General features: G+C 45.9%; 1 protein-coding gene across 2 annotated transcripts in view; it reads left to right on the top strand.

The window, feature by feature from the left end:
• The window catches only part of MAP3K5 (mitogen-activated protein kinase kinase kinase 5), a 759,411-nt gene that overhangs the window by 684,023 nt on the left and 61,303 nt on the right, over positions 1 to 14,085 (top strand). For both annotated transcript variants that reach the window (XM_069234653.1, XM_069234652.1), the window contains exon 21: positions 232 to 252. In XM_069234653.1, coding sequence (XP_069090754.1) covers positions 232 to 252 — 21 coding nt within the window. The remainder of the gene's footprint in view (positions 1 to 231; positions 253 to 14,085) is intronic.

Consider the following 14,085-nt stretch of genomic DNA (forward strand, 5'->3'; position numbering starts at 1 on the left):
GTGTCAGGCCCACCAAATAATTAACTACTCTGCAGTGCTCCCTCAGATAACATGAATTCACCCTTTAAAGTGAGATATTTTACATGATAATAGAAATCTTCTGTTAAATATAGTCTTGTGGATTAGCTTTCTACGTTAATGAACCATTATTCATCAAATTCACAAGTATAAATGTCAGTGCACGTTTTACCAGCTCACTAATGTGATATTTGTTTGCCTTTTCTTCCACAGCTCTTACTTCTGGGTCAAATGGTGAGTTTCAGAATTATTTTTTGGTGTTAGTGCTCTGCTTCTTTAATAGGAATCTCGTCTGCTCCTAGCAATAGTTGCTTCATGCATTTTTCAAATGTTATTCTTTTAATATAGATATCCTATTTCTAATTGGTTGCTTTGCAAATTTTGCAGTTTCTCCCCAAAAGTCTCTGCTGCCTGATGGTCTGTGTTTTTTTATTTTTCATGAAAGTGGTTTTAGTAATTTGGCCCTGTCTTCATATTAAAGCTAGTTCCACCTATGTTAGGTATTGTGCGCTGTTGCTCCAAACATGAGATGAATGGGCAATTTTGAGCACGTCAGAGTCAGGGGCTTCCATAATTATGTGGTAGGTCCAGTGTTGCAAGTGTCATCTGTTAAGTAAAATAATCAGGTTAACTAGAAAGAAGAAACTTGAGGAGGTTAACATACAGCACAGCTAGGCAAGCAACTGTAAACACTCAGGAAACACTCAAGGCCTCCGCCGCCCACCAAACTCTTTAAGTTGGAAGACCGCCAGTTCGGTCTTCCGCCCGCTGGCCCTATTATGAGTTTCCTGCTGGGGCAGTGGATGTAAATAGAGTTTCCACCTGCTGGCCCAGCGGGAAACTACCCACAACATTGATGCCGGCTCGTAATTGAGCCGGCAGCAATGTTGCGGTGCATCGGGGTGTGACAGCACCTGTTGTGCTTTTCACTGCCTGTAGTTCAGGCAGTGAAAAATATGACGGGGCTGCCTATGGGGTCCCCTGCACTGCCCATGCCACGTGCATGCAAAAGGTGGCAGACACGAGAGTCGTAATCCCCAGGGCAGCACTGGTTGCAGCGCGGCCCTGGCGGATTGAGCCCGCCGACACCGTCAGGCCGTCGGGCCGGTGAAAAAGTGGCAGTGCCGGTGGTCGGACAGTGGCGCTTTCACCACGGTCACAATGTGGTTGTCGGACTACCGCATTGGCGGCAGTCCGACCGCCACCGCGAGTCTGGCAGTCCTAGAACTGACAGACTCGTAATGAGGGCCTCAGTCTTCTCACCTTCAAACCAGCAAATCCATAACTTGATAGTAACCAATTGCTCATCTACCATCAAAACATGGATGACTGTGAACTCAGCAGTCTTATCCCTTACAAAAGTACCTTTCAGACCAAGGCCCTTTTAACATCGATTTCCTTTCATGGTACTCTATATGTATTTGAATATCTCTTGAGTTATACTTTCTTTTTAATTTCAAAGAAAGGCTATTCCTCGTCCTCTTTAATGGAGAGAGCACTTCAGTTTGTAGGGGATTAGCATCTTATTTTGCACTGTTCCCAGAAACCACTCTGTGGGTTGACTCCAGCAAGTTTTTAGAGGTCACCCAGAGAAACCAAGGTTCTCTCCAACTATACAAGCATTATGCAGTATTTGAATATTGAGGCTCGCCTCTGTGCTTTAGAGCTTTGGTATAAAGAGAAACAAATTATACAATAGAATATTTAAGTGACAAAATAATAAAAGGTACATATAAACCTAAAAATTATCCCAGGTCTCTTTGTAAATAAGGCTTTCGGAGCTTTCTTTTAGGAAAAACACTTTGTTTTAGGTGTCTGTCATCATGTTTGTCCTGCCTCTTGGTATTTTTAAAGTTCAACCGTACTAGCAAGATGCATTTCCCAGTTATCTGTAAGTGAGCACTTGGAACTAGTTGATGCCAACAGAGGGGGCCGTCTCCTCTTTCATCCTTCCCTTAAGACTGCTACAGCACATTCATTGAACAGATAGTGTATTGCCTGGAAAGGTAAAAGGATACCTTAAGCATGTGCCTTGCACTACATCCTGTATTCTGCTTCTTATCTCCTAAATGAAGGAATCAAACCTCTTTGCCAAGGAACCCAGTTTTACCACACACAAGCATTTATTTCACTAATACAAACTGAATAAATACAGTATCGGGAAACAAGACAAAAAAGCAATTGCTTTTGTTTTAAAGCACAGAGTAGGTTAGTGAAAGTAAATGTTTCTGATGGAACATTATAGCTGCAGATTCCCCACTTTAGAATACTCCCCAGACTTCAGACTGAATTCAGAAACTTTTCTTAAGCAGTGCTTCCACGTGCCGCTCGGTGGTGCGGTGCAGCGCTGCATTGGCTCTGTAAGGCCACACGTGATGGAGCAGAGCCCCATATAAATACTAACCCTGCATGTTGATGTCCGTTCTTTTCTTTCTGCATCTTTGGATGCAGATCCGAAGTTCCACTTCCAATTTGGTGGTTTTTCAATGACCTCTAAATTCAATTCCAGTGTAATAGGGAATAATGTTACCACCTAAAACTAGAGGTTTAAAATCATACCACGACTGCTGATGTCAGTAATGGACCCATGCATGGTGTCTCTCCTGTGTCTGTCTCGACCAGTGAATTGAAATTGTATGTTAAAAGTGCTCCCATGCTCCCAATGTGGGACCAGGAGGCAAAGCTTTACGTCGCTGAACACACTAAACCATTGCAGCCTTCGCGCATGTCCTGCTCCAAGTCATGAATATGGACTCAGCCACACTACTGAGACTGTTCCAGAGGGCGATCAGCTTCGGACTCGAAGACTTTTGGTAAGTCCAAGACCTTTGCAGGGGCCCTTTCATGTCTACGCAGGTACTGGCGCCACAGGCCGAACAAGAGGAGCCACTGCTTATTTTGATGTCAGACACTCAACCGACTCGATCTTGACCGATGTCGCACTACCACATGACATAAGTGCAACCAGTTGTCATACATCCTGACTCTGACCCGGTACCTTTACCAGGATGGACACAGCAGCCTAGGCTCCATTATCTTTCTGGCTTTGATGCTGAACAAGGGGCACACCAGGATGAGAATCATGATCGTGGGGCTTGAGATAGCTTTGTCCTGCCTCATTATACAGGTGATAACTTCTGTTTGGATTTATAAGAGACCAGTGAGCTTGACACCTCCCCTGAGGCAGGGTTTTACTCGCTACTTGGGCTTCCATGGCAGAAAAGGCCTCCTTTGCAATGGTTGTTCAGCGAGCAGCTAATGTCCTAGATTTACAGCTTTCCTCACTTGAGATCAAACCAAATGTCCTCACAGAAATGTTAAAGCCTGAGCCAGCCATGTCTCAGCCTTTGCTCACCTAAAATGAGGTCCTTCCTGATACCTTGATGGCCACTTGGTCAATACCCTGTTCCCGTCCACTGGTGAATAGGCAAGTGGTCAGGCATCACAGACCACCACCTGGCGATCCTGATGATCTTACTAAGCAACCTATTCCATTGAGCATTGTGGTCCAGGCTTAAGCTGGTAAAGTGAATCCAAATTCACTCCCCACGACTTATCTACAAAGATACTTCTGATTGCCTGAGAAGAGCAGTTTGTTCCAGTGATGTGTTTCCCCAAGACACGTTGCTGCTCTTCACAGGATTTTCTGGAGCTGTATAAACCTTTTTCATCAATATACCTTTAATGTCTCTCAGTGGAAATGCAGATTCTGCATTTGAGTACTATAAGGAAAGTAGAGCACAGCATGCTCCTTGGGTCTGTTGAACCCCGCCAAGCCGTTCCCATACAAATTCAAAAAGTTCAGAGGTTTTTGTTGAGGTTTGGAATAAGGGCAAAGACTGTCTCCTCAACATGTTCAACAGTCACCTCTGTCCTTTCAAAGTTGTAGATGTGAGTTTGACTTGCATTGTTCAGACCAGCAGGGGCATCAGATCCCTATTCCCCCGTCATTGCTGTGACAGCCATTAAAATGCATTAGTTTTTCTTTAGTGGTGAATGGCTATCCAGGGTGGAGAAGGATCCTGTCTTTCCTCCCCTGATAGTGATTGTTCACGTCACACCTGGGTTTTACAAATCATTCAGCATGGCAGTGCCCTGCCTTTTCTGTTTGCCCAGTCAAACATTCTACCCAGGTAAAAGAGAATTTCAGAAGAGCATATGTCAGGAGGTGCAAGCATTACTCTCCAGGGGTGCTATCAAGAGAGTACCTGACTTGGAAAGAGGAGAGGATTGTTACTTTCATTATTATTCTCTTGTGCCAAAAAAGGATGGGGTTCTGTGGCTCATTTTGGACTTCTGAATGTCTTTCTATGGAAGGACAAATTCAGACTACTCGTGGTGGCCCAGATCTTGTCTCACTGGACCCCAGCAATTGGATGATGTCCTTAGAGCTGCAGGACCCCGATTTTCATATACCCATCTTGCAGTCCCACAAATGATACCTGCTGTTCAAGGTGGACCTGGAGCATTTTCAGTTCGCTGAGCTAATTCGACCTCACCAGTGCCCCTCGGGTTTTCATGAATGTGATGGTGGTGGTCACGGCCCATGCCAGTCTTCTCTTACTTCTGCGACTACCTGTTGAGGATGGGCTTGTTTCATTCAGTCATAGACCACCTCCAGATTATGGTGAACCTCCAGACATTGGTGACATTCTATATGAGCAAGCCACAGTCACAACAGAATCCTTCACCGAGGCTTTTGTTCAGTGGCGCTGTCTTGGACACAGTGCAGTTCTCGGCCTTCCCTCTACCGCAGCGAGCCCACCACATTCAGGTTCTGACCAGACTTTCAACCCTGTGACTTCCTTTCACATAGGGCAATCTTTAACCCTGTCTGCATTCTTTGCTCCTCTTCAGCGAACAAAAGATGAGGAGAGGCTCTGTCAGCTGGATCCCAAAAGGGCTTCACATTTTTATATTTATTGTACCAAAGAACACTGCGTCGATAATAAAATGTTTGAAGGGGCTTCTCCAGAGTGAAGAAAGGGAAGGCTCTTCAAAACAGGACCCTATCGAGGAGGATAGTCCTCAGCATCATGATCTGCTTTGCACCTGCCAAGAAGCAGTCCCCAGAAGGTCTGAGAGCCCATTTCACCAGAGCTAAAGCTGTTAACCCTGTGTTGGCTCATGGAGTGCTTGCCCATGACATTTGCAGGACATTTTTGCTGAGAGTCCACTCCATATAACCTTCACCTGGAGAAGTACTGATTTGCTGTTAAATCTGTAGTGAATAATCTGTAGTTAGAAGTAAGCATCAGAAGACCAAGTTGCTTGCCTTCAGTAATGCCCGTTCTGGACAATACTCTGTCTAACCACGGATTCCACACCCCATCCTGTGGAGTGGCCTCTTTTTAACATCTCAAAAGGTCTTAAGTTACAGATCAGCACACTTTTACTAGCAATTGTTCACACCTGAGGGCAGGGAATAGGAAATGAGAAACTGAGGCCAGCATACAGGTTTGGTGCTTATCTACCTTGTCATTTCAGGGGTGGCATGGAGTCACACAGTGCCACCTAGTGGCATTCAGGAGCACTGCTGAAGTAAGGCTTCTGGATTCAGTCTGGCACCTGGGGAGTTTTCTAAGGTGAGAAGTCTGTGGTTAGCTAGAATATCTACCAGAAAGAGCATTGCACAAGGTGAGTAACTTTTTCTTTAAGGAGATTGGAAACATTTGTATGGAGCGTCTAGAAAGGGTGTGGCTTAAAGACCAAAACTTAGGAACACTTTTAAAGTGTGTGGCCAAATATGTGCGAACTATAATCTCTGCTTTACAAATTCCAAAATAGAAACGTGCCTTATAGTGTGAATAACTGAATTTCCAAAATGTGGGTCTCAGGTTTTTAGTAGTTTGAAATGCTGTTTTACCATGCCTGGCGGATACCTAAGGACTGTCAAGCCGATATATCAATGTTTGAGAGTTGTCTACAGATTAAGGCCCTCATTTTAACATCACCGGTGCATACTGCCTACTTCTGTGGTGACGGCTGCAAACATACTGCCACCCTGGCTACCTTATGAGCACTGCCTGACTTCCACCACAATAAGGGCAGAAATCCGGCAGTGTTCATGGTGGTGGGCAGTGGTAAGCTGGCGCTTCTACCACCAGCACCGCCACGCCATTAGAATGCTGCCAGCCGTACTGTGACAAGTAATACGGCCTGGCGGTGTTCTGGTGGCGGGGAGCTGCTGGCGGTAGCAGTGCCCCTTCCTGTTGCCTGCCGGAAGACCTCCTCGCCTAAGGTAAGTCTGGCTTCAGACAGGATAGGGGGTGGGAGGGTGGAGGGTGTTGTGTGTCTGAGTGTGTGTATGCGTCTGTGTGTGTTTGCATGGGTGTATCCGTGTGAGTGAATGCGTGAAAGAATGGTGAAGTGAGTGCTTGTCTGCATGTCAATGTGATTGTGTGTAGGAATATGTGTGAGTATGTCTGGGAATATTTGTGAATGTCAGTGTGTGAATTAATGTGTGTTTGTCTAAGTCAATGGGTGTATGCCTGGTGCGTGTGGGTGTCTGTGCGTGTATGTGGTGAAAGGGGTGTGTGGTGTGAGGGGTGGTGTGACTTGTGGGGGTGAGGCGAGGGGGCGTGATGTGTGTGGCTGTGGAGGGGCGGGGTCAGGTGTGTGGGGTGAGAGAGTGGATTGGAGGGGGTGGGGAGGTGAGTGCATGGAGGAGGGTGGAGAGGGGTCAGGTGAGTGTTGGGGGAGCTGCCTAGGGAAAGGAATTCCCTGTCACCGGTAGGACCTACCGCCCATGGTATTCGTGACGTTGCTAACCTCACAAAAACCATGGTGGTAGGCTGGCTTATAATGCCATGGGAGGTACTATATCAGCCGCTGGGCTAGAGAAAGATATCTTCAGCCCGGTGGCTCATACTGCCATGGCAGTATGAGTGGAGAAGTGGCGGGTTGGCTGCAGCCAATCCGCCAATCTCATAATGTGTCAGAATACACCACCAGCCTGTTGGCGGTGATACTGCCACATTAACCCTGGCGGTCAAAAGACCACCAGGGTTTAAATGAGGGCTTAAATGTTGCATTCATTCTTATTAGTTATTGAATACTAATACTAACAACTAATGATACAATTATTGCAAAAATAATGAAATGTGCAGATTTAGAATTTGAATATGATTTCAGGTGTTTAAATGCAGTTGTGTTGTGCCTGGTATGAAGAAAGGATTGCAAGGTGGGGCAGAAAATTACTTTGACTCAGAAGAGCAAGGAGGCAATAATTAGGACAAGGAGAGATGCATAGTGGGGCGTGTATACTCTGGCATGCACACTGGGACAGAGAAACAATGGACATGCCCACTTGGATTAGGTAACACTTGGCTTCCACTAGGGCAGGCAAAGACTGGAATGCACAGAGGCCCAGGGAGAAGCATGGACATGGGAAAAAGGAGCACTGACATACTGAAATAAGAAATCACAGACATAAATAGTGGTGTATGGAGGCACACTGGGGCAGGGAGGCAGCAAGACTCTGACGTCACACTGAGGCACTGGGTTGAGTCCTCGAGGCATGAACAGTTAAGTTAGGCAGGGTGACGGAGACTTTAGGGCAGGGGTACTAGGACAGAGAGTAGAAGTCACTGCGTCAAGGTTGCAAGAACACTGCGGAGTGACACAAAGCACTGAGCCAAGCAGACAAAGTTCAAGAGAGGCTCAGTCACTGTGAGGGGGTCATCTGGACTCCAGAGAAGGATGACTCTGTTCATGGGGCATGATGGTACTGACACCGGGACGGGGTCCCGCGCTAACATGGATAATGGGGCAGAAAGACACTGACATGCACATTGTGAAACGGGGACACTGATGCACACTCGGGCTGGGAAACACTGGCAAGACAGGGACTCGCTTGGTCTGGGAAGACATTGAAGTGCACATGGGTGGGTGCTGGAAGACACCTGGAACCACTGATTTGGGGGCAAGGACACGTTCTGGAACAAGGTGAAGCAGACAAGGAGACACTTCTGCACGTTGTGCCTAAAGACCCAATCACTGGCACAGGAAAAAATGACGGTGATATGAGCACAGAACCTGGGTCAGGGAGACGCAGGGGCTTGGGACACACACAGTTGTGAAACTGGTTAGGAAGATATTGACAGGAAGTAGGGCAGGAAGACCGTGGTATTCACACTGGGGTAGTAGGCAATCACTAGGAGAGGAGGAGATGCAGATAGGACGTGCAGGCACAGGGTGAGACAGAAACAGTGACACACGCACACTGGGACAATGAAACACCGACAAATACAGTGAAACGCGGGGGCACTGACATTCACACAGACTGATGAAGTCTGTGAGAAACGGGGACAGGGGGCACAGTGAATCAAAGCCATGCACAACTGGATGGGGAAGACTGGCACATGCAGCGGAGCATGGAGACGCTTATACAGTGTGGGACATACTCAGTGGGACAAAAACATGTATTCCCCGGGGTCAATAAGACATGGTCACAGAGAGGCCCGGACACTGGTTCCGGGAGACTCGACACTGTTATCGGATGTGCAGATTGGCACGGGATGGAGAAATGGGCCTGGACAGATAAAGGCCAAGGAGATATGGACAGTCAACGGGAGAGGGACGCATTGACACTCGACAGCAAAGTGAGATAGACTGAATAGGACTGAGACACACAGGCACTTGGACTGAGAGACACAGTCCTGGGCACTTTGAAGGTTCTTGCTGTACACGTCAGGTCGCATCAAACATCACGGCTCGTTACATTTAGGTGTTTTTAGGAGTAATACCCGAGGTTTGTTAGAAGAAAAATATTTTTGCACACCCCTAAAAACACAAATGTAAACGCCGCTGCAATGGGATGCTCTCAGTCCAAGCAGCTTATTTGTAAAGATTTTCCCTTGAAATCGGAAATATTTTTGTTTGTTTGATTTTAGAAATGTTCGGAAAACTGAAAAAAATAATGGGAATACAGATGCACAACACTGAAATAAAGTTTCTCTTTAATCGCGCATTTCCTTTCCCAAGTTGTTGACATAGCCCCATCCTGTGGCAGTTTTTAAAAATGCTTCAGAGACTAATTTTCAGTCCTCCAATATTTCTTCCGCTTGGCTTTAGTGTACGTGCCCAGGCACCTTCAGTTTAATTTTGTTGGCGAACTAAGATGTGCATTGAGATCATAAACTCCCTTTCAGTGAGAGAACACAATTGGATGTGTTTCTGCACAAGCACAAGCACAAGGCGTATGTTTAAGCATCTTTACCTCCGCTTCTTGCCACAGGTGCATAGGTTCGAGGAAGGTAGTTCGGTCTTAGAAGAAAGAGATGAAATCCACAAGGCCAATGTAGATCAAACACTAAGTGGTCGTAAGTGGTCATTGTGGGTGTTGCAGTCCATCCCCCTCTTTTTAACTTCTTTGTGATGGTGATGTGAACGCCAGCTTCAGAAAAACCTTTACAGGTTCTTCACCCCTCAAAATAAGGCCAAAGCAGAGAGCATTTTTCCTAGTGTATGGCATGTATACAGGTTCAAGAGTGTCTCTTTAAGGAGGGCGGTGGGTAAAGTGCTAGGGGAACATTTCAGTCAGCAACCAAATACAACATGCCTCGTGTACACGAGCCCAGAACAAAGAGGCTTGTTTGACCCGAAAACCCTTCCCTCTCCATCTTTGACAAAGGGTATTGTGCTCCCCACTCTGTTAAGCAATATATATATATATATATATATATATATATATATATATATATATATATATATATATATATATATATATATATATATATATATATATAATTTCTCTTGTGCGTGGAATTATCCCACAGTTCTCCTCCCCATGTCCCAAAATGCTTGTATTTCGTTGTCTCAGCCACTGCCTGGAGACCTTGGTAACAAGGGACTTGAAGCATAACTCCCACACGTGGATCACTCCAGTCTCCTTTTCTATAGACTAGTGTTCTCTTTAGCAAAAACCTTACCCAGATACAGTGCCACAGATTATGGGCTGTAAAGGCCGCAATTTTATTAAGCATGCATTATTATCACAACAAACATTACTTGTCAAAATTAGTGAGGTATTGGAAAACCAAAATTAGTCATAAATTGTGGCCAACAAGGCCGAAAATCATTCACAGGTGACAGGCCATCTTAAATCATACATTGCTTTTAGGTCATAACTCAAAAGGTGACATATCTCAGTCCAGTCCTGACCTCTGCTTGGGCTGTTTTCTGGCACTTTCCTTGTTAGGCAATCATGCATGCCGCTTGGGAGGGGGATGTCTTTGGCATATTATTAGTTTGTCCTTGTTTGTGAGGGGGGGGTAACCTCATGCTTTGCTTAGGCCCACCTCACTACCATGTTTGTGTCTGTGCCCTGCTGTCTGTCCAGCGGGTCTGGGCTGCGAGTGCCGTGCTCCGCTTACTCCCCTGTCGGCCCCATTCTTCCACAGGTGAGTGGCCCCTATTTTGGCCTTCCGCCTTACTAGGTGAGCCGTATTGCCAACAATTGTCCCCCTTCCTTTCTGCCAGCATTGCGACAACTGCTGACCTCCTGGGATGGGTGGGTTTTGCTGGCTCGTTCGCGCTGTCCCCACGACTTACAGTATGCCCTAAAGGGGGAGAGGGGCAGCTCTTCTTATACTCTCAGTGCACACCCAGATCCCATGCCCCTGCCCCCTATTGGGGGATTCAAACATATACTCTTCCCCCCATTGGCCCCTGCACCTTTGCACCACACTTGGCGCTCCATTTTTTTTTTTTTTTTTTAAGAAGTTGCATGGGGGGGGGGGGGGGGGGGGCGCAGAAGGTGAGAAGGTCCTTTGAAGTGGCCGTTGACCGGCCACCAAACTGGTCCTTTAGGGTCCCAGGTGTCCGTTAAGGTGCCAGCCCTTAATGCCCCCCTTCGGGGTCAGCCTCTGACCCAGATTCTGTAGGCAGCGGGGTCGGACAGCTTTGCTTATTCATAGATAGAGCTCAATTCCTAGTTGCACCAACCTCCATATTCTGCCATCCTCCACCTTGCTGCCCCTACATCATGCTGCACTGTCCTCAAGTGCCTCGGTTTCGATGTTCCTTCCAGGAGCTCTGTCTGCTTTTTCGATCACACTGCCCCCTCCCATTCCTCTCAGCTCTACCTAGCTGCATCTATGCTTCCCACCACTCTCTTCCATGTCTGTGTCCCTCCTCTTTGCTCCGCTGTCGCTTGCCTGCCTCTTCTTCTGATCCCTCCTACACCCAGATGTCTATAGTCCATCCTTTTGTGTCTCTGCGGCAACATATATCCCCCTGTGTCCTGCCTGTTCGGATTCGTTTATGGTCTAGTTTTCCCAGTTCTTAACCTGGGTCAGTACATTTTTTTATAAAGTTAGCTGATTAATGAAGTACAAATATATTTTAAAAAATGAAGATTTTTAATACGCTCTGTATGTGCGTACAGATTTAAAATTGAGAGTTACAAATTAAGTTGATTTTCTTTAGAATAATTAGCGGGAGCAGCACACAATTACAGCAAAACAAATATAATATGGGCGATTGTTGACCTCAATTAAAGGTCTGTCATGCACAACAAAAACAAGAGCACATGATAAGAGTAAAAAGGACAAAGTAAAATGCGAGCGTTCAGCATATCAAGATTTTGAAAAGTTCTAACCTTACCATTAACATTTTCATTTTAGTGTATTTTGTGTTTAATAATTAAATATTTCAAAATGTGTCCATAAGTTTGATGTATACATTTTTCTGCATTGTTATCAGTTTCAAACCCTAGACATTGCTTAGGCTGGGGTTCCACTAGTGATTCTTTTGCATTTCACTGAGAGCCACAAGATTAACAACTGCTGGTTTAGTTGTTGCCTAGGAGCACAGTAGGTTCCAAGACCTGGAAGTGACATATTTTATTCTCTCGTGTCTGCTGTTTCTCTACCAGTTCCTTCTTATAGGAAGATTTCCTCTACTAGTTTCAGTGTATCATTCCAACTGGCCAGTGTTATAAGCTCTCCTGGTTTCTAGTCTCACTCCATGAAACAAAAACTAAGAATATAATAAACCTACCTGCCACTCATTAGAGGGTTTCTTGGCGTTAGTCTATAATGATCTAGTAAATAAATAAAGGGTCTTCTCTATAACGCAGGCCTTGTTTTTGGCAGTGGGTGGAGTTTCTTTACTCCAGCCTACATATTGCAACCTTGTTATAAGATTACAACTCCTACTTTTTCAAGCCTTTCTGAGGTCTTGGAGAGGGGAAATACTGACGTTACTCACCAAACCTGTATCCCTCACCCTGCTGATCCACAGACTTTTCTGCTGGGCGTACACTACTCAATAGGGGCAACATTTTAGGTATAACAATCCTAAACCGCTTTCCCCCACAAATTGACCTTTGATCTGCAAAATGTTATATACTAGGGCTACACAACTGCTCCATTGGGGCAGGAATGATGGTGACAAAACAAGGTCATACAAATGAGAAGACTCTCTCTTGATGCATTAACAGAATGGGTGCTTGTTGCATCCTTCAACTCTGTTCTTGAGGGCTCCCTGCAGGGTGTCTTTAAACTACCTGGATCTAACTAGCATATAAGCAAAGTGAGTGCTGGATCTCTGCATGACAAGACCAAGTCATGGCACCCCTAAAAGGGGCTCCTTCTTGTAGCACCCAGTTCATCAAGGCTGCGGTTGGGTTTGCGGTGTTGGGGGCCCTAGGCCCTCGTGCTACTAATAAAGGTGACATGGGCACAGCATAGTGGGTTCATACAACTGTCCCAGGGCTCGTGCACCCAGCCCCTTTTATTAGCAGGGTCACCTGACTGGTGATGCCTGTGATGAATGGGTTTGGGGTGAGTTTGAAGCCAGATATCAGCAGAGTGGCAGGTAGACACACTAGAATGTGTTCAGCACGACACTACAGGGTTTATATTCAGAATTCTCTTAGTGGAGACCAGTAGATACCGGCAAACGGAGAGTGAATTCCACAAAAAAGTAATATGCAAAGTTGGTACAGGAGACGCAGCTCATCGGAGCAACTCACAACTCGGCTCAACTGCACATGTTATTTTTTGGGTAACCCTACCCTGATGAAGGGTAGAGAGGGCTTCTTTTCACTCTGTTCATGTCTCTGGACTCCTTGAGTTAGCTACGCCCACATGGGCAAGTTCTGCAGTATGGCACCAGCACTTCAGTAAGATGTCAAACTTAGTTCCAGTGTTGAGGAAACGGGCAGTACGTATGTCCATATGAAAGCACAACAGCCAGATCTATGTACATCTGTGTCGAGGTAGGTCTTCTATAGGCTGGAGTGGAGTCACTTAATATTTGCAGACGTAGCAACTGGCCAGTAGCAGCCTTCAGTTAAGAAGTGCCAGGCCATCCTTCCTGAAGTGGGTTTGTGGGAAAAGCAGGTTTTTCCCTAGTCCTAGAATACGCTGTTCTTATTTTAATGATAATTTCTGAAAAATAATGCACATAATGCTAGCAATCATCATCAATCGTTAAAAACAAATGAACTGCAAAGCGTCCCCTTTACCAGACTTAATTGGGATTTGGAGGCCCCAAAGCATCACCCATGATTGCAGCCACTCTACCAAAAACCTATTGACTCCTTACACCCAGGGGCATAACAGAGACGCCTGAAGCCATTGTGGTGTGTCAGGTGCCCACTATTCTCTCTTAAGCCTCTGAATATCTGTGAGATATGGAAGTATTAGGGCCCCTCATCTAATTCTGCAGTGGAATCCCATTATTTTGCCTTACATCAGTACTGCCACCAAGCAGGACCTGTGCAAAGAGGCACCTACCCCCTTGAAGCGACATTGTGGGCAGAACAATTGAGTATCTCCCCAGTTCCTAGGACACACTAAGAGAAACGCAGGGGTAGAAGAAAAATGGCAGTGGTGTAACAGCTATTCAGGTTGTCAAGGACTGGCGTTCTTACAAATCCAGTCTTTCTAAGCAGTACATGAGAGGGACTGCCTTGTCAGTGGACACATGCATCCACTCCAGGGATCTGTGTTTGACCTCCTGGTTACAGGTTCAAATCCAGGTGGGTCCTCTCAGCCTTTCATCATTGTGAGGTTAATAAAATGAGTATCATTGAGATTGATAGTACTAATAATCTGT

The sequence above is a fragment of the Pleurodeles waltl genome, chromosome 5, assembly GCF_031143425.1.
Source record: "Pleurodeles waltl isolate 20211129_DDA chromosome 5, aPleWal1.hap1.20221129, whole genome shotgun sequence".
Classification (NCBI taxonomy): Eukaryota; Metazoa; Chordata; class Amphibia; order Caudata; family Salamandridae; genus Pleurodeles; species Pleurodeles waltl.